This window comes from Durotheca rogersii, assembly GCF_024521655.1.
Source record: "Durotheca rogersii strain YMJ 92031201 chromosome Unknown GGS23scaffold_16, whole genome shotgun sequence".
NCBI lineage: Eukaryota > Fungi > Ascomycota > Sordariomycetes > Xylariales > Xylariaceae > Durotheca > Durotheca rogersii.
The window spans coordinates 129,121-152,275 of record NW_026251247.1 but is presented as its reverse complement, the minus strand read 5'-3'; the positions used below and the strand labels follow the sequence as shown (position 1 = coordinate 152,275).

The window sequence follows — 23,155 nt, the reverse complement described above, 5'->3', positions numbered from 1 at the left end:
GTGGGGAGCTGTGGAGGAGGGATCGAAGATAACAGAGGCACTTACCTAGGTCGCCCGCTCGACCGCACCTTGGCCCACCGGGCGCAGAGATAAGCCTCGAGGCTGTCAGTGGCCTGGCTCGCAGTCAAGCCAGCCAGCTCTGCGTTATGGATCTCCGCGGGGCGAGAAGAAGAAAATAACAGGCATGACGAGGAGCAAGAAGGGAAACGTAGAAGAGGTTGAAGTTGGCTCTCTCTCACGTTGTCGTGCCGTCGTGCCATTGCATACTGGCATGCCCAGTCGGCGCATTACGAGGCGACATTGGCACGCTCCCTGCAGGCCAGGTAGGTCGGGGTGGATTAGGAGGTGCCCGTGCAGTACCCGGCTTACGTTTCCGAGGCCATAAATAGCGTGGACTGTGTACTCATATGCGTTTAACTAGGTAGTAGGCACCTTACGATGACGGCGACAGCTTCGCCTCTCTCTCGCCATAGCTGCGCTGCCGGTTCCGGGCGGGCGGGCCAAGCCGGGACGGTTTGTCGTCGTCGCTCGCCTCGCCTCTCCCAGCCGTCGGAAGCGAGCCCGGGCTCTGTCGTCCACCGGTAGATCCCGAGCTACCTACCTAAGCAGCAGGCCTTCCCAGCAGCTGTCCCGCCCGTCCCCGATTCATCTCTGCGCCAGAAAAGGCTGGCTCGTGGATGACTCGCCATAATACCCACCCTAGGCGCCTACCGGGAAGAGGCGATCCTGGCCTAAAGAGAACGACCTACCCAGGTAAGGAAAAAACAAACGGGGGGGGAAGAAGGAAGTGAAAAGAAGAAAAGAAAAACAAGAAAAAAAGAAAGGCACACGTAAGGCATTGTTCAATGATCGAGTTGGGGTTTGTCATCGCAGAAAGCTGCCCCCGATAAACCTCGCTGATAACGGCGGCCCCCCCCCCCCCCCCACGCGTTCCGATCTTTACGAGATTGGCTCCAGGAATGCATGTTGGCGCCCACGCACCTTCGCACATACATACATACCCGGCCATCCACCGTCGCATGCAGTCTGGTTGAGGTGTCTGCCATGGGCCAGGAGACGAGGCGGAACGTCCGAATCAGGTATGCTTACCCGTCCGCCTACCTAGGTAGGTACCTACCTACTTACTCGTCTCCCAATCCCCTCTCCTCGATGCCAAGTTGCGTGTTATTGGCCGTGCTTCTTTTCTAACATATACCTAGTAGGTGCCCGCCCTCCACCAGACGCATGGACAACCAACACGCAGCCAGGCCGTTGTCTCGCTTGGCTTCCGGCCTCTTTGTGTGTGTGCTTGCTAGCCTTGCCGCCTCTCCGGGCGCTGGGTGTCGGGCCGGCACCTGCTGTCCGCCCCCCCCAATAATACCTACCTAGGTACCTACCTACCTACCTACCTACCTAGGTATGGCCTTACCTTTTCTCCCTCCCTCTCATCCGCCCTCCTTTCTCCCTCTCGTTCCCCGTCCCGCCCGCGCCGCGGCTCGGGCGTCGCCGCTTCAACATCTCCCTCGAAACGTACCGGCCGGGTGTACTCAGATTAACTTTCCTCCGCTTACGTGCGCACTGCCACCCTCCGCTACCTCTCTGCTGTAGCACCGGCGACGTCTTCTGATGTAGGTAGGTAAGTAGGACGGGTTGCACGGTAGATCTGCCGAACTCCCGGGACCTACCTCCGCATCGCACCGACCGGGCTCTCAGCACCTTGCTACGGCCACCATCACGTACTTACGCAGGCGGCAGATTCACCTAACAGGTAGACCAACCCGTCGTAGCCGCTGCCATGGCGGGACCGGCGGCTTCTAGCATAGGGAGTCAGCAGGCTCGGCGCTAGTAGCGGGTCCGATCCTAGCCTATCCGCAATCTGCCTTTTTTTCCTCCCTTTCGCTTTTTTTCTCTTGGTGCGCCGACGTCGGGAGCGGAGGGGATGCTGCTGACTGGCGGATCTCGGGGGCGGCCTATCCACTCGGTAATGCAGCCGGTAGTCGGATTTCTAGGAGCCGCAAAGAAGCCTCTCCGATGGGGATTGGCTAGGATTCGCACGGCCTAGTACTCATAGAAGCCGGAATGGGTGCGCTTGATTGGTGAAACGAAGGCGCACCCAGGGGGTCCGTTAAATACTTCCCACGAAATAAACACCTCCCCGCCGCCGCGTGGCATTTCGCAGCTTCGTGAAGTTGCAATACGCCGTCTCAATAGGTACGACACACACGGGAGTGCGTCATCAGGGGTTTCTGTCCGAGGTGCTCTGCTGACTCGTTTGATCTAGAGCCGAGCTGTTGAGCTGCCTTGCGTGCTGCCGCCCCTTTGCCGATGCCTGTCGTAACGGACAGAGACTCCCGCCTTGCCCTGGGCTCGACCGGCAGGATCTCGGGGCGGCTCCTTAGGAGGTGCCGTGTCCCGGCGATCTGGGTTTTTGGCCCTGATCCACCGGCACGGGTGCAGCGCTGTCATCGCCAAGATCAGAGTCAATTAATATTAAACAGGCAACCGAGCTTTCCAATTATTCTTTTTTGCCTTCTCTTTTGCTGTGGCGGTTGTCGGTTGAGAGCGCCTATGGACCTGTGGCGAGACTCGTGCATGCTGTGACTAGGATGACGACGAGGGAGTCGGAGCCGTTCAGGTTTTCTGCTGCCTGAGTGCCGCACCGAGCTCGGAACGGCTTCGAATATGAAAGTCCTGAGTTGGCGTGCGGCAAGTGAGACAAATTCAGGGCGATTCTCTTCTAGCTGCGGCAAATATCTCCCCCCCGCGATTTTCGTGGTCCGTTGCGTCTTATTATCTATCTTTACCTCGACATCGAGGTAATATCTATCGGTGCTGTCGGTAGCCGTCTATTGACATCGTCTACATCAACTATACCTACGTAAATAGTAGGCGACATGGCGAGCACCGTAGTGGATTGTTCTCCTCGAGGATCCGAGTCGAAGACGCCAAACAGCTTCCGGGCGACTAGTTCCGACTCGAGTCTCTTGCCTAAGTCTAGTTCGATTTCGATAAGAGCATGGCGTCACATGCTCGAGCCTGTCCGGGCCTCCGAGTTTGTTGAGCTCGAACTGCTTATTCTGACATTGTAAGTGATTTGGGGCACTTTGGGCCGAAGTATCGACGATGAAGCGGACATCTTAGACACATAAGCTGGTTCGGCGTTTCCTTATTGTATACGCCGTCGGCTTGGGACTGTGGGCTAACGCTCGCTTGTAAAATAGTTGCACCGGCATCCAAGATGCCGTCTCCTTCCCCGACTACCACTGTTTCGCGTCGAACCAGACGGGCAACACCGTGTTCCTCATGCTGGCCATCATCCTACCCCGCCTCAACGGCGAGATGTTCATCACGACGAGTATCGGGGCCGCCCTCGGGTTCTTCCTCCTCGGCAGCTGGCTGACCGGCCAGGTCGGCCACATCGTCGGGCCGCGCCGGCGGATCTGGCTCGTCGGTTGCAACTTGGCGCAGTCGTGCCTCGTGTTCGCGGCCGCCGCGGTGCAGCACACGCGCGGGATCCGGCTCGACGGCGTCGAGGCGGCTGCCGTCATCGGCCTGCTCGCCTTCGCCGCCGGCAGCCAGGTCGTGCAGTCGCGCTCCTTCCAGATGACCGAGATCAGCACGGCCATGGCCACCGCCGCTTGGATGGACCTCATGATCGACCCGGCGCTCTTCCGCCTGCACAACCGCCCCCGCACGCGCCGCGTCGTCTTCCTCGCCACGCTCGTGCTCGGGTCCCTCGCCGGCGCCGGCATCTACCGGGCCGCCGGGTCTGCCGTCGCCATCTTCGTCTCGGCCGCTGGGAAGGTGGTTGTCACGGGCATGTACTTGTTTAACGGTGCCGACAAGCCGAAGCCGAAGACGACGGTTGGGGAGGAGGCGTGTTAGGTCCGGCGGGCGGCTATGGTGGTAATATGCTAAATGTGCGACGTGTCCGCGTTCGAGATAGATAACGTACCTAGTGAAAGCGAGCGAGCGAGCGAGCAAGCGAACGAGCGAATAGACTTGGCTTTTTCTTTCTTTTTTTCAATTGTTACTCGCACGTTCGCCTCTATTGTCCCGCTCATAACGTCTACCTGCGTGGTTGTTGGTTCTTGTGGAAAGGCGGAGATACCTCGCCCTTGATGGGATTCCTAGTGAGCAGGCAACTCGACCGCCCTATGCATGGAATAGAACATTCTCCTATGGCGAGGGAGACGGACGTACATCTAGACGCCTCTACCTGCCCGTGCCTTGGCATCACTCATACGCCTTCTATGGGTGTGAGAAATAAAGACCGCCTACCGAAAAAAAGAACCTGACCGACTGCTCGAATAGCGCGGCAGGCATATGGGGAGGCTCGAACAATCCCGTTTTAGAAGCTTGGGAATCTGATCTACCTAATGCTCACCAGTACCTAGGTTGTATGGCCCTAAGATAGAAGAGTGACAGGTTCCCCGATAGACAAGGTGGTTTCGGGGCGGAAGAGAGTACATGTCGACTCGACTACAAAATGCTTAGGTCTTATGTACCTTGGTAGTTGGTGTGTGTCGGTCGATGGTTGGTTGAGGATTCGACGCGGAGGGCTGGACGTCGAGAATAGTACCTACCTAAACCTCGATGCACCTGACCGGCGAACGATACGTTCGCATTCCTCCCCCGGATACTCGGGAGATGAATCCGTACGTAGAAGGAAGAGTAAGACACCGTACGTCCACGTTCCCATTTGCTAGGCACTGGGAATGGGATGCAGACGGCGAACTTGAATCGCGGCGTAGGTAGGAGGAGGCAGGTGGGTATACCCAGGCGCTGCGCTTATGAGATATTAGGTAGACCTGTGAGGTTGCTTAGGTAATACTGGGATGATCCAAATCACCTGGACGCGCGAGTCGCGGTAACGTGGTCCGAGCGTTTTGGCGGGCGGTTCACGATCACCGCCAACTCTTTGGGGCTAAGCGCCACTCGCCTCCTCGTACCTCTCTCGCCCAACAGCCTGCTAAGAAGTACATCCCCCTACCTCTATACGCGATCAAACCCATCACGTCCAAGTGTACGTACCTTTTCTTTCCCCCATCACACAACCAGACAGGACTCGCGATGCTAACAACCCGGGTTAGCCATGACAATGCTCTGTTATTGACCAGCTCTTCTCTCTTGACGGCTAATTGAACCCTCCCTAAACTTCCATGGGACTTATGTGGAACGGAGGCTCCAAGGCGTCTTCATGACTCGAAATAATCTTCGCGACCAATTGACCTGGTTACTCGCGAATGTTGGTCAGACCGCGCCAGACGCGCCTGTCCCGCCGCCAGCTCGAGACCACCCCGACCGCAACCCTTCGTCCGATACGCCTCTCTCTCAGGCGACTCTTGCCGGAGCACGCCCGGAGACGCGTGTCAATCCTATTCCCGCCTCGTCTCTGTACCCGGTTCTGCCGAGCCCCGCGTCCCTCCCTCCGCAGTGGACAAATGGACCGACGAAATCCCCGGCGAGACCCTCTGAGCCACCCGAGAGAGCCGGTGGAACCGGTCCCGCGGAGGAGAGGATGGGCCGCCCCTTGCCTAAATCCGGGTCCAGACGACCCGGCCTAGTCATGCGCGAGGAACAATTGCCCACTCCGACATCTACCGGCGCCGCCACCGGCTCCCTTACGAAGGAGTATGACGCGTTACTAAAGAATTCGAATGCCGCCGGTGTTGCGAATTCTGCGAAGAAGAGGGCCTCAGCGCAACGTCAGGTTCCGACCCCGGCATCGGCGATTCGGAGTGAAAATACCCTCGACGTGCTGGATCTGACGGGGGGGGACGACGAGCTGACTTCGCCCAATTCTGCCGCGTTTACTAGCAATGGCTCTGCTGCGCACACGGGGTTGGCTTCTACGACTGAGGATACGACCGAGTTTGGAACCGACGTCATGGTATGGCAGGAGGACTACGCGATGCGGCCAGAGCCTGTCCCCGTCTCAGAGAACTCGGAGGCCTTTGGGAGCGACGTCATGGTATGGGAGGAGGAGCACGCTATGCGGCCGGAGCCGTTAACTCCCAAGCGTGGCCAGAAGCGAAAGAGCGATCAGATCAGCCAGCCGCCTCCTATGCCTACCGTACTTGATGACTTCCCGGACATCTACGAACTTCTGTCGGATGACGATTTTCTGCCGTCTCGGACGAGGCGATCTCCGACAAAGTCGCCGGCAAAGGCCAAGCTGAAGACTGGATCGGACCCCACATCGTCGAGACCTGTGGCCTCGACGAAGAAAGCAGCTGACCACAAACCTACGCATGAGGCTGGGGCTTCTGCCAGCTCGTCACATCCCCCGGACCGCGTTGTGAGATCGTCGCCGATTCGGCCGCGGCGGAGAGATAAGCCCTTGCACGAAGTTATGTCTACTGTTGAGGAAGAGAGGATCGTGCCTCGCTCAGAATACGATTCGGCCCCCGAGAAAGAACCGGAGACCCCTAAAACCCGCGTGGCGCGGCCCAGAGCTACCAAATCCGACGATCGAATCATCGGGGACTCGGATGATGAACTACCGACACCAACTGCACCTGCCAGTACGGCCCACTCAGGCGATCGCCCTAGGCTTTCTACCCGAAGAGCTGCGGACATGGACTTCGTTATTGCTTATGAGACACCATCGAAGCCCAAGCCGAAGAGTAAGAGTGTCAGGAACACACCGCTCCGTTCGCCTAGGAAGCCCGAGCCGAGTGCGTCGTTTCGGACGGAAACAGCCGGAGGCTCTGACCCGGACCCGGGGGCGGAGCTGTCCCAAGACTCGGAGGCCTTCACTCAGACGAACCCCATAATCGACGACGACGAGAAAAACGCTATTCTTGAATTATTTTTGGCGCGGCCGTCGGTAATCGAGAGGAAAAGAGAGGTACTGCGAGGGAAGATGCAACAAAACAAGGATGCCTATAAACAGTCCTTGAAGAATGGGGACCTCGAGCCTAGAGGTCGCCTGAAGCGGGAGAAAGAGAGGTTGACGAAGCAGCAGGCAGCCTTGGATGCCCTTTCTAACGAATATCGCTCGTACGAGGAGGTCCAAGTAAAGAAGGACGCCCTGATTTCGCGAATATCGGATGCTTACGACCAAGACTTGGATACTCAGGACGACGAGTCACGGCTTGAGGAGCTAGAAGGTTTGCTTAAGGAACGCCAATTATCCTTAAGAAATAGTCTCGTGAAGGCCGGCGTCGACGATAGGAACTTGTTTAAGGCCGCTGACCATTATTCCTACCCTATTGTGCAAGCAACCCAACCAACCAAACCCACCCCCTCGACGAGTTTGTCTCGAGACCCAGCGCTGGTCCCACAAGGCAGCACCCAGATTATCCTCCAAACCCAACTCCCCGAGCACTCAGACTACGAGTCAAAGCCCCGCCACGGTCGAGATGAGGCGCCTCCGATGCCATTGCAGAGTTCAATGGGGCGGCCGCGCCGCCAGGCTGTATCCCCGCTACCCGAAATTGAGGAGATGGTTGACGACCGACCATCGTTCGCCTCGGCTAGCAGCAAGCTTGCGAGGACTCCGGCCCGCCAGAAGTCGACCGTAACCACCGTAATTGCCGATGAAGACCTTTACGCCTTCGACGACGATGACGAACTACTAGAGGATCTATTCCCGTCCACCAGTCATAGAGCGCCGGATACGACGACGACCTACCCTCAGCCGACGAGTACGGTGGCCCGCAAGAGCCCGGCCAAGGCAAAACCTAGCCGGGGACAGGTTTATCATAGCGATTATAGTGATGATGTCGACATGGCCCAAGCCGCCAAGGAGTTCGACCTTCAACAATCGTTGTCGGCGACTAGGGTGCCTCCACCTCACCGCCCTGTGCTTTCGGAAACCTCTGGCAACGCGGGTGCGCGACCGCAAAAGTCCGCTGCCACGAAAGTTGCGGATCCGCTGGTGACAACTCATATCCCACGCGAACTGAAGAATCGTCCGTGGTTTAAGGATGTGAAGAGGGCATTGAAGGATAGGTTTAGGATGTCCGGGTTCCGGCACAACCAGTTGGAGGCGATCGACGCTACCCTCTCAGGCAAGGATGCATTCGTATTAATGCCTACGGGAGGCGGGAAATCGCTCTGCTACCAGCTTCCGGCCGTCGTTAGCAGCGGCGAGACCCACGGTGTCACCGTTGTCGTATCCCCTCTCATTAGCTTGATGCAGGACCAGGTGGAACATCTTCGCGCGCTGAACATCCAGGCGGCGTCCTTCAGCGGCGAGGTGAAGGCGGCAGAACGCAGCGAAATCATGAGGCAGCTCCAAGAACGCTACCCAGAGCAATGGCTACAGCTGCTCTACGTTACTCCCGAGATGATCAATAAGAGCAAGGCCTTCCTGAACGGCCTGAACGCACTCTACCAGAATCGGAAGCTTGCCCGCCTCGTCATCGACGAAGCCCACTGTGTGAGTCAGTGGGGCCACGACTTTCGTCCGGACTATAAAGAGCTTGGTAGTTTCCGCCGGAGGTTTCCCGGAGTGCCTCTCATGGCGTTGACAGCCACGGCGACCCAAAACGTCATACTCGACGTCAAACATAATCTGGGAATCGAGGAGTGCAAGGAGTTTTCGCAGAGCTTCAACCGTCCCAACCTCTACTATGCCGTCATGAGGAAGGAGAAGGACAATACTGTGTCCATCGCCAACTTGATCAACACGAAGTATAAGGGAAAGACGGGCATAGTCTACACGCTTGCTCGCAAATCGGCGGAGAACATCGCCAAGAAGCTGCGGGATCACGGCATCGCGGCCCATCACTACCACGCGAGTATCGAACCCGAGGAGAAGACGCGCATCCAGAAGGAATGGCAAGCGGGCCGCATCAAAGTCGTCGTGGCGACGATAGCCTTTGGGATGGGCATAGATAAGCCTGATGTTCGTTTCGTCATCCACCAGTCTATTCCCAAGAGCCTCGAGGGATACTACCAGGAGACTGGCCGTGCCGGCCGAGACGGAAAGCCGTCCGAATGCTACCTCTATTTCAACTACGGCGACGTCATGTCCCTTAGGAAGATGATCTCAGACGGGGACGGCAGCGAGGAGCAGAGGGAAAGACAGAGGAACATGCTGAGCACCGTGGCAGCCTTTTGCGACAACCAGAGCGATTGCCGCCGGGTCGAAATCCTTCGCTACTTTGGAGAATCTTTCAAAAAGGAGGATTGCGGCGCGACCTGCGACAACTGTAGGAACAATGATGTGTTTGAGCAAAGAGATTTTACCGAGTACGCAGTAGCCGCGATAGGGCTTGTGCGATCTCAGGGAAAACTCACGCTCAACCAATGCGCCGATTACCTGATGGGCAAGAGAAAATTGCCCGACGGCAAGCCAGGGGCAGAGCAGTTCTACGGGGTAGCTAGACAGCTACCGAAACACGAAGTGCAGCGCATCGTCGACCGACTCGTATCGGAAGACGCATTGAAGGAGGAGAACGTCTTCAACAGGAAGACTAAAATGGCTATCCAGTATTTCAGAGTAAGAAGCTCCCAGCCGTCCGGGACCCCCTATCCTCTGATCTCTTGTTTCGCTGACCTCCCTGCCCTCTACAGGTCGGATCTGGGGCGCGTGCCTTCTCGAGCAAGCAGCACCGACTTTTTCTGTCTACCCGAGTTAAGGGCAAGGATAGTCAGGCGAGTGGGTCGAAAACACAGGCACGCACCGCCAAAGCAACTGCGACATCATCCAGGAACGCCGCGTCAAGCAACGTCCCGTCGACGAACGTGTCGTCACCGGTCCTACGTAAACAGCGTACGGGAAAAGGGAAGGCCGTTGCGACTTCGGACGGCGAGGACAGCGACGACGCCCAGGCTAGACACCCCAGCGGCTATGCTCACGACGGGTTCGTGGTTGCCGACGAGGAATCCGACGACGACTTCGAGACGATGCCCGCCCGACGATCGAAGTCTCGATCCGAGCCCAAACCGATCGGGCCTCCGATATCGCGCGACGTGCGCATGAAAGACGCCGAGCTGAGCGGCCTGCACGACGACGTCGTCTGCAGCTTCCTCGAGGAGGCCAAAGACGCAGAGGAGGAGCTGCGGAACTCGAAGAACCTGCGGCAGCCGATCTTCTCGGAGCAGCAGCTCCGCGAGATGGCCATAAGATGGACCGTCTCGCTCGAGCAGATGCGCCAGATCCCCGGCATCAACACCGACAAGGTGGACCGGTACGGCAGCGCGCTCCTGCCGCTGGTGCGGTCGTACCGCGCGCACTACCAGGAGATGACGGACGCGGCGAGTCCGCGGCGCGCCGGCGAAGCGTCGGGCTCCCGCGACACGGTGGACCTCGTGTCGACCGACGACGACGACGAGGGCATGCCAGACCTGGACCTGGACCTGGACCTGGACGAGGACGAAGAGGCGGAGGCGGCAGCGGCGGCGCGCGGGGCGGAGCGGTCGTCGTACTTCCCGGCGCCGGCGAAGCGCGCGGAGCGGCGGGGCCCGCCGACGTCCCGCGCGCGCTCGAACTCGTCGGCCCCGCGCGCCTCGTCGAAGGCGACGTGGTCCGGGGCCAAGCGGGCGTTCTCGGCGCGCAAGGGCGCGTCGTCGTCGGGAGGAGAAGGAGGAGGGGGAGGGGGAGGGGGAGGCTCAGCCAAGGGCAAGCCGTACGGCGGCGTCCGGAAGAAGGGCGCCGCGGGCTACCGGAGGGCGGCCGGCGCCGCGTCCGCGTCGTTCGGGCAGCAGGGCCGCGGCGGCGGCGGCGCCTCCGCGGGCGACGGAGCGGGCGGGAGAGCCGCCAGGGCGCGGCCGCACGGCGTCGGCTTCACCGGCATCGGACTCATGGAACACTGAACGCTTGCTCCCCACGGCCAAGGGGGCCGGGGAGGAGCAGTAATTATTACATCTGGTCGGAGCGGAACGCGTGTCGTTTTTTTTCGTGCGTGTGCGTGTGTGTGTGTGTGTGTGTGTGTGTGTGTGTGTGTGCTGCATGTTTATACGTATATATACCCCCTCCACTTCGCGGGAACAACGGACGGTTGGTTGCTTAGGCACGGTTATATGGGCTTTTTTTTTCCCACTTGCTTGCTTGTTTACGATGCGTATGAAAGGGCGCGGCCTACCTACCCACCAGCCTGTTCCGCGAAGCGCGACAAGCAGATGGATGGGGGAGGGGGGGGGGGAGTTTGCGGCGGGGATCGCATGTGTCGTGTGCTAGATACGAGAGAGGGAGAGAGAGGGAGAGATGCGATTGTAGTAGGATAGAAAGAGAGAAAGAAAAAAAAAATGACAAGGACAAGAGGGGGCCGAGAGGGCCCCTTTTAACTACCTCATCTATAGATGGTGGAACACATGTTCGCACGAGTCCTCCGCGTTGCAGACGCACAACTGTTGACTTGCTCTGTAAACGCAACGGATCTAGCTTGGTGGACAACGCTAATCTATTCGTCAACGGAGGTCTTGTCTTTTTCCCTACATGTCAGGTTTATCCTAGAAGCTGTACAAGCGCAGCTATACATGAATGCATGCACGTATAGGTAGACACATCGAAGCGGAGCGAAGTCTTGTGTGGACAACGACGGCGTAGATTTCTTTTCATCTTTACTCCTACAACAGCAATGACTGTTACCAAACGGCACCACGACGATGCAGCGCCTCCTCGCTCGGATGGGGCAGTATAGCGTCCATTCCATCCCCCCCTTCGCCAAACTTCTTTCCTCCTTTTAGTGAATCGAGAGGAGTTATCTATCTTCACTACCACAGGCGAGTCAGGCCCTTTGGCCAAGGCCGCCCCCCTTCCCGTTATCCCCCTATGGGTAGATATGCTCTTAAGACAGTCTGTCCTCTATCTCTCCCCCCTTCGCTCCCTCGCGTACCACATACTCTCTTATGTCCCTCCCTTTCTCTAGAATCGCAGAACGCTTAGCAAGAACTGAATGCATGCCGGAAACACTTATAGCGACGCGATAAATGACATAAGAGGTATCACTATGGGAAATTTCCGTGGGACCGTGTAGAAATCCCTCCCTAAGAACGCCTTGGTCGCCACCGCATGCTGCGTGCCGTCGTTCCACATCAGTTACGGCTGGATTAATGTGGACATGTGAAAAGACAATGGTCAAACGGCAGGGCAACGTGTCCGCTACGTCCAATCAACCTGTGCCGGTTCAAGCTGAGACCTATTACAGATTGTAAGTGGGAAAAAAATTGTACGCCTGCACTTTCATAAAGGCAATCCGCCGTTGTATCGTTGGGGTAGAATCGAATCAAATCGAACGAGATAGGAATCCCGTCTAGCGGGATTTGGAAAACAAAAAAGGGGGGAGGGGGAGGGGGAGGGGACGGTAAGATGGGAGCGATCGTTTTCCCTCCTCCCCCTCCCCCTTTTCACACCGAGATACTAAGATGCTCGCAGCGACAGGGCTATTTCGAATTGCCCGACTTTTTCTCTTTAAAAATGCCAACGAGGCTTTCCATCTCTTGTTTTTGGCTCTGCTGCGCTGTTACCCCTGCGCATGGCTAAACGAGCCGCCGCCATGGCCTGAGGACTATGGCGGCCAGTTTCGTCTTCCCCCGTCCCCGACTTCGGTTGGGGAAGTAGGCTGATGCGTCGGTGAGTGGTTGACAGCGAACTTGCTGGCCGTTGCCTGAAGTCGGGAAGGCTACCATCTGGTCTGGGAGGCTGCAACGAAGCTCTCCTGTTGTCGAAGCTGGACGTAGACGACGAGAACATCAACCGAGGCTTAGACGTGGACTGAATTTGGCCCGGAGAAGCCGCGGCGTGAATCCGCTCGCGGAAAGAAAGCCGGGAGGCGCTTTTCCTGGGAGGCGTATCTTCGGGAATGGGTGAGGAAGAGGTCCTCGCTAGCGGACTGCGGAGAGGCAGCCTTGAGCCTCCAGCGGGAGTCGTCTTGGCATATGGACTAGGTGTTGTGAGAGAGAGAGGCTTAAAGTTGTGACCAACATCCGAATCGTTGGTATTCGTGGAAGCATTCCAACGGGGGCGGGTATCGATGCCATTGGACGTGGATCTAGGTAGGCGAGTGGCGCTCGGAGTGACACTACCACTCCGAGGAGGCGTTACGCTAGAAGCAACTGAAATTGTGGATAGACGAGCCGCAGGCAGGAGACGCCGCGCAGGGGGCGCCAAGCCTGAGCTACCCCGACGAGTCGTTGCGGGCTGAGGTAGATGGCTTCCGGTGCCACTGGTGGAACGCCGCTTGTTCTGTGGCACCGGAGTATTCTTATCCAGGCCTAGGCTGGACATGACGACCGACGACGGCGGCGAGCTTCCCGGGGTCTCATTGCCGCTAGCTAGGGTAGACCTGTCGTTCGAGAGCATGCTCGAGATGGAGTCCCGGAGCTGTTGGCTCTGCTTCTCAATCTGAACGTCTTCCAGGGCGGCAGCCGTTTTCCTCATCAATTCTCGCACCTCCTCCCACTTGGATTGCAGCTCGGTATGCAGCCGGAGGATCTCTCCGTTGACGGTGAGCCTATCCTTGACACCTTTGTCGATGATGGACAGCACGCGCTCGATCGCCGGCCCGTAATGTACCTTCTTCGCCTCGTAATTCTCGATCTTCTTGCTCATGGCCGCGGGGCTCGAGAGCTGCAAGCCCTGGTCCATAGCCTCGCGTAGCTTGGCCATACTCCGGTCTACGGACTCGATCATCTTCTGGGCCTGTCGACCTGCGCCGCGGAAGACGAGGACCCACTTATCCTCTCCGAGCTCCTTTCTCAGAGATTCCGCGTCCTTCTCGAGCTTCTTGTAACTAGCCTCCAAGCCCGTCCGCCTCATCTCAAGCTCCTCGCAGGCCGTCGGGAAGGATGCAGAAGCTCTGGCTTCGAACACGGATAGCCGCATAGGCAAGAAGTCGAGCGATGCCCTCAGGGGCTGCATCCTCGCAAACAGTGCGAGCAAACTCGAGTCGTCTTGGGTAAGGCCCGGGGTTCCGGGGGAGGTCGGTGTGAGCGGAAACGAAGGAACGCCGTATTGATTGTTGCGCGCGACGGTCGGCGGCGTCTCTTCGACAATGGTCTCCAGGTCGCCGATATCGACACCATCACCATTAGAGACGGCCATTATGGATTTGTGGCGTCGCTCCTCCATCTCGAAGATGAGCCGGCTCAGCTCATCCATCTCGTTCTGGATGTCGCCGAGAACCATGTTCCACAGCTCTTCCCACTCCATGGCTGTCTCGACCTGACCTTTGACACTGTTGAGGGTGGTGCGAATCTTGGACCATTCACTCATGATGGCCTCCATCTGCGTCACTGCTCTCTGCAGGTCCTCGCTCGACACGCTACCGATATCCGGCCGGCTCTGAAGCGCTTCGATGGCACCCACGTAGACGTTGATCAGGCTCTCGAATCTCGTGATGGCATGTTCGACTTCTTCGTACCCTTCCCGACCGCCGGCGGCCGCCCACTCGACGTCATCGTCGCTATCCAGACCCCCAATAACCTCAGATGCTTTCGATATCCAGCTGCGTATTTGCTCGGCAGCCCCAATCAACGCCTTCGCCGCCGCTTGGGCGGTCGGGATGGCCGCGACCTTGTTCGATAGGAGCTCGGCATCGGGCAGCTGCAGTGCAGTGAGTTGGGCAAGCTGATTGGCAAACGACGCCCGGGATATCGTGTATACGGACCCGGGGCGTTGAAGGCCGAGGGGATTGAAGTAGGAGGGTAGGTCGGGCGCGAATTCGGAGGTGGTTACGCTCCCAGGCGGCGTATCTTTCGGAGGCGGCGGCGGCGGAGTCTGCGACCTGGACTCGGGTTCGGGCTCGGGGGGGTAAGCGCGTCGCTCGAGGTGGCCGGCGCGGGTGTCTAACTGTGCCTTGGTGCCATTTCCGTTCACGTGGTCGGGCAATCGATACTTGTTGGTGTCCATATCCAATGGCGGGGCGGCGATGATCTCGGGCAACAGCTCAGGCTTGGATGGGGGTTCGGCCTGAACTGGTGTTGTTGGTTTTTCTTCCTCGTTCCGATGAAAGAAGGAATCGCGGCTCGACTTGGATCGCAGCAGCTGGAGGGGGGCGCCGGCACCCTTCCAGGGACGACCGCGTCGTTCGACGACTAGCTCGGTGGAATTGGCTTGGTGGTTCTGGTCGAGGAGCCGCAGCTGGTCTTCGGGTAAACGGCCGACGCGGTCGAAGCCAGGTGTCTGTGGGGTAGGGGGAGGCTGTTTTGAATAGGCAAGTCCCAAAGCTTTGAGACGGGCTGCCAGACCGGGGGAGGGTTTCCGCGGATGGGGGTTTTTTGGTTTGATTGAAGAGGGAGAGGGAGAAGGGGAGGGAGAACCAGTGGAAAGGGGAGGGTTGATGTTGACGTTATTATCGATGCCGATGCCGATGCCGCCGCCGCTGCCACTGTTGCTGTTATTGTTGACGTCGCTGTGGTTATTATTGGTATCAGTAACGGCAGTGATGGTAGTGAAGGTGGTGGTGGTGGTGGTGGTATTCTTGCTGCTACCACTGGGGGCGTCCTGGTCTTGGAGGCAAGGCCCGAGCTGGACAATGTCGATAGGGACGTCGGAGAGGGTCAGCAGCTCCAGTGGCAGGTCGGCATTTTGTTGTTGCTGGAGATCTGCAACGTATTGGCGGGAGGGAGAAGCGGGACGGGCAGCGGGAGGGAGCAGCAGGTCGCTGTGGTGGTCGTGGTCGTGGCCGTGGTGGTCGTGGAGCGAGGTGGGCGATGGAGCTGGCGGTGGTGCTGCAGCTGCAGCAGGTGGTGCTGGTGCTGGTACAGCTGGGCCGGCTCCAGATGGGCCTGTCATTTACCAGGATGGGGGATGGGATGTTATCGTGTGTATTGTGTATGTAATGTTAAAACAGAGAAATGCCTGCTGGTCCTGTAGGCATATGTTATGTAGGTACTGTATGTCACTTTTTGTCTCCGGTCTCTCGCTCGCTTTTCATTCGGTTCCCTTCCCTTTCGCTTCTCTTCTTCTTCTTTCAGTCTTTCGCTGCTGTGCTCCGGTCAAAAGCGCTGTTTGCTCTTCCTTCTTCGTTGCTGCGACGATCCCAGCTGCCGCGTTTCTGGGCTGGCTGGCTGGCTGGGTTCGGTAGGGGTAGGCCGATTTGAGGTTCGTCAGTGAGAGTCTGTGTTGGATGTGGTTGTAAGGGTTGTCGAAATAGAGGGGATCGCCCACTTCTACCCCCCCTACTACTGCACGGCACAGACAGAGAAGGGGGAGCTGCTCCCACCCTCACGCTCTTTTTTTTTTTTTTTTTCAATACCGTCCCTCGTTCTTTTCCAGCCCGATGCCCTCTTTCTCTCCTTGCCGTACGGCGACAGCCACGAATGACGAACCGTCTTCCTTGAATATATATATTTTTTTTCTCTTTTCCTCTCTTCGTTCTGCCTTCGTGCCTCCTGTTTCGGTGTTTCTGCGCTCTCGACCTCTGCTCTTCCGGGACTGGCTCGAACCGGCGACAATTGTGCTTGCTCGCTTGATTGGCTTTGATTACACGTCGATGATCAGAAGGAATTGGCGTGTCATCGGTATGGGAAAGCCGTGTCGTGTGGATGTCAGGCAGGCCACCTAGCATATATGCATCTGCATTAGAGTAGAGGGAGGCGAGGTACCTGTAGCAGCCTGTAGGCGGTCTCGCGTTAGGTACTTAGGTGTATGCACGCAGGTATACAGCCCCCTGTGTGTATGCATAAGAGAGGTAGGGTATAATGAAGGACATACATACAATGTGTACCTAAGGTATGTACATGTATATGTACTATGTATATGTACTCATACTCAACATGAGGCTGTGTGACTGCGTATGATATATGGCGGTGATGTATCGGTGCGATCGATGGAGGGAATGGGATAATTTTAGTGCAGACCGCAGATGGAGTCGTCGACCGTGGGTGCGACCCTCTTCTGGCTGGCTATAGGCCGGGGTCAGGTGCCTCCTATGGATATATGTATGTAGGTACTTCCCAGGTGGGCTAGATGTCGCCGTAGCGAGTGTTCCAGTGGTTCTGGTGGGCGGTTGCAGGAGAAGTACCGGCAGTATACCTACCAGCAGCAGTAACAACCTCCACGGCCGGGTTCACTTACAACTTGCGAGCTACAACGTTACCAGCGTGTGTGGACATATCGATATGTATACGTATGCAGGTAGAACTCGGCAAGGCTGCCCTTCCGCTGGACCAGCTTCGAAGGGTCTGGCGGACCTCGACCTGGAACCGTGGAGCCGTGGATCGATCCGACTTTGGTTGCGTCTGTGTCCTCCGACTTCCACGCAACTCGTCGACAAATAAGATCGATTTCGCGTGCGCCTAATCGAGATCGCTATCAGGTCGGCATCCGCTCATACCCTTCGTCCCTCCGTCCGAGTTGTCGTAAAATACCGCCCGTGTCCTCGTTGGATTAGCGACCGGATCTCGCCGCGGTGCTTGTGCTTCAGCTACGGCGAGTGCGCGAGCGAATCGGGAGCGAGCGACGCGACGGTGTCGGTTTCGATCGAAGAAAACCGCAGACGATTGGTTTGCGATGAATTGAGGGGGGAGAAGGGAGAGGGCCTAATTTTCTGTCCGGGAGGATGTCGGTGCCCAACAGGCTCGCTTCCAAGCCTCCGCAGTAGCTCCGGGTCGTTGCAGTCGGGCTAGATGAGTAGATACCTAAGCAACGATTCGTGCGTCTCCGGCAGCCTAGTCGACGTACACTCCACAACGCCGCAGCACTACGCGCGGGCGAGAGGTTTCTAGTCGATGAGAGGTAAGAGAACTTCGTCGGGAGGAAAAGACGCAGTGCGAAAAATCACCCACGGGGCCAGGTTCCGTTTAATTAAATAATGGACGAGGCGACGGGCGGCCGCTGTCTCTCCCGATCAGGGTGTCGCCCACCCATCGGACCCAGTCTCCGGCATCTCGTGGATTCCGCGACTTGAGCAACGCGTTAGCGAATACCCTAGCATCCGAGAAGCCCAGCTACCCAGCTGCCGGATGGCACAGCACACTAATAAAACGAAGCAGCAGGTGTGGAGATGGGATAGCACGTCAAGCTGGCTTGCCCTCTACGGATCGTCGCACTCTTTGTCGTCTCTAGGTCGAGACCATCGAAACTACATCGGTATACTCTTACCCGTATATCGCTGGGCAACCCGGGTCCACGTATCCTCCATTGGTAGTTCTCTTTCCCTATCGTGCCTACGTGGTACCTTAGTGTATAGAGCATACACACCTAGAGAGGTAGAGAGTAACTCTTGTAATATGTAAGTCGCGGCCATTTCCCAAACAGGCGCACGAGCTAACTACTCATAGCATTCGTTATAGTTACTATTGCGCATCAGAGATCCCCCCGGCGTTGGAGAGGGATGCCTTGGAACCGTCTCGTGCACGCAGACGCCAACATGGATTGGGTTCGGGTTTGCCAAACCGTTGGCCAGAGCCAGGCTACCTTGCGTCCTGTCCGGGACTACCTAGACCAGGATGGGGAAAGACGCAAATGAGGACTGCGACGCTGCAGGCATTGGCGTCGATAGAAGAAGAGACATCTGCTATTACGCACATAGTGTGTGCGTGCATGGAGTACATACATGTGTATGTATTGGGCGAGGGTGACGGGTTACTCGAGCTGCATATGCCTACATATGTATGCGCATGGCCGCCATGGTCGGTGATTATAGGTGACTATAAGGTGATCTACCTTGCCTATCCAGTCCGTCGACGGATGATTCGTGGGATGCCCGCAAAGTCGGTCGTGATGCTTGGCTAAACAGCCGTACTAATTCAATACACCACATCTTACGTCACTAGGTAGGTACCTGATAGCCCACAATACGTGTAGGGCTTGGGAGTCCCACCAGAGAGGTCTTGTGTGCATATTACATCTGCGTCCATACATATACCACATACCCGACGAAGGCCTGCCCACGTCCTATCCTACACGATACTAATGTATGTAGGTACATGGTCATGCCTCCCAGCAAATCTGGGTTTTCGCCGAATGTCGTCTTACGCCCCTTCGGTTTAAAATCCACTCCCTAAGGCACCCGTACAACTGGGTTCACTAAGATAGCTGGGGGATCACTACTAGTCTCACAGTGTAACGAGGAGTCTTCAACTACCTCCGAGTCGCTCTCCTTTGAAGGTATATATATAGTTCGTGTTAATATTGTGGGATTTTTTTATATTTTTATTTTTATATAACACAACACGTCTTACCCAGGACCGCGGATTCGGGGAAAGGGGTTAGCTCCAAGTCGCTTGAAAAAGGTCGGGAGAGAGAAGCTAAGGACGCGCTCTGCCTTACGCGCGAACTCGGGCATCTCGAAGTCTCGTATAGAACGGCCTCTCATTCTAGCGAGACCGATAGGGATATAATAATAAAAAAAGGGGGTGAGTTGATTAACGTCAGACAGATGACGAGTACGGGAGAGCGAGAGAAGCGCAATTAAACCTCGCCACCCACGCAGCTTACGTATTATATATATATGGTGACGATCCGACGGTTGGCGGATTCTGTACGTGCACTCTTACATGATTACCTCATAGCCCACGTTACATGTAGATGAGGTCGAGTGGCCGTACTTATAGGACACGTCTCGGACGCGCGCCTATGCTTCGTGGTACATATACTATCACGTACCTAAGGTAGATGTATCTTACCTAGGTATATTCCTAGTAGGCAATTCGCTTGGATGATGCCCAGCCCGTGCTCGAATAACGTGTACGTATACCTCTCGCAAAAGGTACCTCCTAGATAGTAAACGAACTGTGGCAGATGCCTCTCTTTAGCTCCCTCTTCTTCCTTCTCCACTTCCCTCCTCACATGTGTATTCGTAGGTATTACTATTTTCTTCCTGACGGATTTTCCTCGTGCGCATACCTACTGAATTCAGCACCGCACGCAGCACCCCGTCCGCAGCATCTAGGGGAAAAGGGGGGGAAGAGAAAGGGGAATGCGCTAATTGGCCGAACTCGTCGTCTGGTTTCGTTTCGTTTTACGCGTCTCCACTTAGCCGAGGCCCAATTCCGACGCGAGGGGAACAGCCCCAGGCTCATTGCCAATTTCGATTTTATTGCCTACACGCATACGCATATACGCACTCGCAGCAGGCGGCAGCAGGTGGCAGCGGATAGCTTCTTCTTCTCCCCCCACTTCCTCTCTGTGGGTGGGGTTACCGTAGGCACCCACCTAGCTTGCCTTAGGTAGGTACCTAAGGTATGCACAGAGGCACCTAACCTGGCCTAACCTAAGTACCTAAGGTACCTAATGTATAGCTAGAGGTAGGGCGGGCTAGGTGCCTTAGGAGGTACCTACCCAGGTACCTAGTGTCTAACGTAAGATTGGCCTAGGGGGTTTGCCAAATATCCTCAATATCACATACCCGTAGGAGGTACCTACTCCGTGCCATACATGCCATACACGGGTACCCATGTCTACCTGCAGCGCACGCGCATGAAGCTGGTACCTTTAGGTAGGCACCTAATGTACCCATCTCCGCCGCTCGCTCGACAGGATCCATTCCCATCCACAACATGGCCGAGTGCCTCCAATGGCAAATGTGGTCTTGTTTATTCTCCGGCACCATCCCATCAACTCGAGGGCCTGCCTACTCCTCCCGGTTTCACCTCGGACTTCACGCTGCTCGCAACACATATCCGCGCGAAGCCAACTCACCCAGCCTACTAGGAAACCATTCTCTTCCACTTCGCCCGACCCGAGAAGAAGCTGTTGAACGGCCTCCGTCTGCACACTCATTCCCCTGGTTATTCTGCTCTCTCTCTGCTTCTCCCCCCGCCTCTCCCGACCCAAGTTCGTCCTTGCGATTTGCCGAGCCCCCGACCTGCCTGACCTACTTGTGCAGCCCACCACATATACGTATATTGCCGAGTATATATATATATATATATATACGTTCACATACACACATACATATACTAGTTGAATCGTCTATATACTTGCCCCCTGCTCCCGGCATCTTCACCATGGCAACCAACCAAGTCGAGCGACCAGCCCTCAGCCGCGACTCCCCCTCGCCCGAGACGACGCCCTCTGCGGCCATAGGTATGAGGAGGGCCGACTCGAATCGGGCCCTCTCGTCTACGTCATCCGTCTCTCGCACCTCGAGCGTTGAGGGGTCATACAGGAACTCGCTCGGCAGCGAAGCGTACTCTAGACTTTCCTCGGCGAGCTACCAGTCTGGCAAGTCGGACGGTAGTAGCAACCCCTCCCGCTACTCCACCGGCAGTTTTGATAAACCTCTGAAACGGCGTGGCTATACGAGGCCCCAAGGGACCGATTTCGCCGCTAGTGCGAGGCACCGGGAGAGCGTCCTCAGCCTAGGGAGCATATCCCACCTCCAATACTACTTCGCGAGAACGGGGTTATTGGACGGGAAGGGTGGGCAGCTGGCCAGAAAGAGACACCCGAGGGCTACCCTGGATCTGTCGCAGCTGGATGGCACCGCGCTCAGCCCGAAACCCACCGGCTCCGATGCCGACTCTTCCTACGCCTCGATGGGCAGCAGCCCGGTCCTGGGCGCGCAGAACTTCGGGGGTAGCATAGTGGAATCGCCCGTTGAAGACGATGAGTTTTATTACGACGACTTTGAAGAGCCAGACCCGGATGTCCTGCCACCGACCACAAGCACCTATAACCATCGGGAGAAACCGATCGCGAAGCCGCCCACTATCGAGGAGCTGAAGGCAGACTTGACAAAGGCCTTGGATGGTGCGGCGAGAACGTTGGTGGAGACGACGCTGACGTCGGACAAGCTGCCGCCTAAGGACTTTGCTCTCACGGCCCCTACCCAAGGAGGCAAATCGCCGCAATCATGGCACGAAGTTCAAGGAGTGCAGCTGCTCGACGTGATGACGCTAGCTATCCGTGCCGCGAAGCTATATTACACAGGGCACGAGCACCCGGACCGGTTGGACTCGATCAAACCCGAAAAGGAAATCCGCTCCGAGCTACTGTCCGTCATGGAGGTATTAAAGCACATGGCGACCAGAAATTTCGCTGGCGGCCCTAGGGATGACGAGCGCAACGTGATGACCTCCTGGATCAGCAGCATACGATCCATGCTCAGGAAAGAGGAAGAGATCGAGAAGGCCGAACGTGCCGAGAGAGCGAGCTGGACGTGGTTTAAAGGCGACTGGTCCGGAGGGGACGTCGAGCGTGAGATCGCATTTCTCACTTCGATCGATCCCGAGGCCGAGCCGCTGCCCCCGTGGACGCCCGCCAACCAGGCAACGCAGCTGCCGACGCCGTTCCTGGAGAGCCTGCAGAACGGGCTTCGCCTCATCAAACTCCACAATTCAGCGGTCAAAAAGTCACGGAGGCGGTTCGGCGCCATCGGGACCTTCCACGCGGACACACAAAAGCCCTACCGGTCCGCTGACAACCTGAGGTACTGGATCAAGGCCGCCGAGCTGCGATGGGAGGTGATGCTGAAGGTGGACGTTATGGGTGTGGTTTACAATAACAACCCCCAGGTGTGGGTGAACTTCGAAGCGGCAATCTGGCAGTGGTGCCGAAAGGTGCGGGAGGAGATGACGGTCGACTGGACGAGCGAACAGCGCCACCGCACCGCGTAGAAGGGGGTCTGAAGCTTTTTTTGTTTTTGTTACGAGTATATGCTTACGAGGCTCCGCCTGGGAAGCCCGGGAGGTAGACCTTCAGGGGTTTTTCCTTTTCTTTTTTTTTTTTTGGCGAGAGAGCTGGTCCGCATCGGCAGTGGTTCGGTGATGGGCCATGCTAATACTTATTATCACAAGCATGCACGGAGTCCTCGGACGCTGCTCCATGACGATTTACCTAACTTATACCCCCCAAGAAGCATAGTTTTTACACGGCGCTGCATTCTCGTGAGAGAGTCTTAAGCAAGCATTTCAGAGGGCCAAACGGAGCTGTATCTATCTGCCTATCCGCTTCGTCCGGGCTCTCCGGCCGGAGATCGGTGCGGATTCCCGGCCTAGAAACCCGGTGTTCGTTCTATCCTAGCGGAGAGTCTCCCTGTATTATATAGAATGGCCAATTTTGTTATTGTATTAGTTATTTATATAACCTACCTACCTTGTAATAATAGCATATTCGCCAGGAGCTGGCAGCACTGATGTACATACATATACACGCAGTTGTGAAGTGTGAGGAAGTTGATGCTTTAACTCCCCCGATACCTACATATCTCTTGCATATTGCTTGCTCCAGCATCCCCATGCATGCATGTATCCAGTATATTACGTGACGGCCGGCAGAAGCTCGGGTGTTGGAGCGGTCCTTGCCAGGTGTGACCAGGCAAACAGAAGCCGC

General features: G+C 56.8%; 4 protein-coding genes across 4 annotated transcripts; 3 read left to right on the top strand and 1 right to left on the bottom strand.

Moving 5' to 3' along the window:
- Positions 1 to 2,659: 2,659 nt before the first annotated feature.
- On the top strand, positions 2,660 to 3,982 carry GGS23DRAFT_128288 (uncharacterized protein). Its single transcript, XM_051511139.1, has 2 exons — positions 2,660 to 3,064; positions 3,201 to 3,982. Exons 1-2 carry the CDS (start codon positions 2,874 to 2,876, stop codon positions 3,862 to 3,864), a joined length of 855 nt encoding a protein of 284 aa, XP_051370427.1. The 5' UTR covers positions 2,660 to 2,873; the 3' UTR covers positions 3,865 to 3,982.
- Positions 3,983 to 5,026: 1,044 nt separating this feature from the next.
- Positions 5,027 to 11,066, top strand: GGS23DRAFT_611322 (uncharacterized protein). Its single transcript, XM_051520398.1, has 2 exons — positions 5,027 to 9,433; positions 9,508 to 11,066. The coding sequence occupies exons 1-2, from the start codon at positions 5,180 to 5,182 to the stop codon at positions 10,747 to 10,749; spliced, it is 5,496 nt and encodes a 1,831-aa protein (XP_051370426.1). The 5' UTR covers positions 5,027 to 5,179; the 3' UTR covers positions 10,750 to 11,066.
- Positions 11,067 to 12,346: 1,280 nt separating this feature from the next.
- GGS23DRAFT_605999 (KAR9-domain-containing protein) lies at positions 12,347 to 15,812 on the bottom strand (the record flags this gene model as incomplete). The annotated part of the gene is made up of 2 exons (XM_051519850.1): positions 12,347 to 15,287; positions 15,781 to 15,812. The coding sequence occupies 2 exons, from the start codon at positions 15,810 to 15,812 to the stop codon at positions 12,347 to 12,349; spliced, it is 2,973 nt and encodes a 990-aa protein (XP_051370425.1).
- Positions 15,813 to 20,735: 4,923 nt separating this feature from the next.
- On the top strand, positions 20,736 to 23,143 carry GGS23DRAFT_574528 (uncharacterized protein). Its single transcript, XM_051516748.1, has one exon. It carries the CDS (start codon positions 20,830 to 20,832, stop codon positions 22,438 to 22,440), a length of 1,611 nt encoding a protein of 536 aa, XP_051370424.1. The 5' UTR covers positions 20,736 to 20,829; the 3' UTR covers positions 22,441 to 23,143.
- Positions 23,144 to 23,155: the final 12 nt, after the last annotated feature.

Excerpts from the sequence above, each read along its gene's own strand:
- GGS23DRAFT_128288 (XM_051511139.1), top strand. The coding sequence starts at position 2,874 with ATGGCGAGCACCGTAGTGGATTGTTCTCCTCGAGGATCCGAGTCGAAG. Across the intron at positions 3,065-3,200 it reads GAACTGCTTATTCTGACATT|TTGCACCGGCATCCAAGATG; the intron begins GTAAGTGATTTG and ends CTTGTAAAATAG.
- GGS23DRAFT_611322 (XM_051520398.1), top strand. The coding sequence starts at position 5,180 with ATGACTCGAAATAATCTTCGCGACCAATTGACCTGGTTACTCGCGAAT. Across the intron at positions 9,434-9,507 it reads TGGCTATCCAGTATTTCAGA|GTCGGATCTGGGGCGCGTGC; the intron begins GTAAGAAGCTCC and ends TGCCCTCTACAG.
- GGS23DRAFT_574528 (XM_051516748.1), top strand. The coding sequence starts at position 20,830 with ATGGCAACCAACCAAGTCGAGCGACCAGCCCTCAGCCGCGACTCCCCC.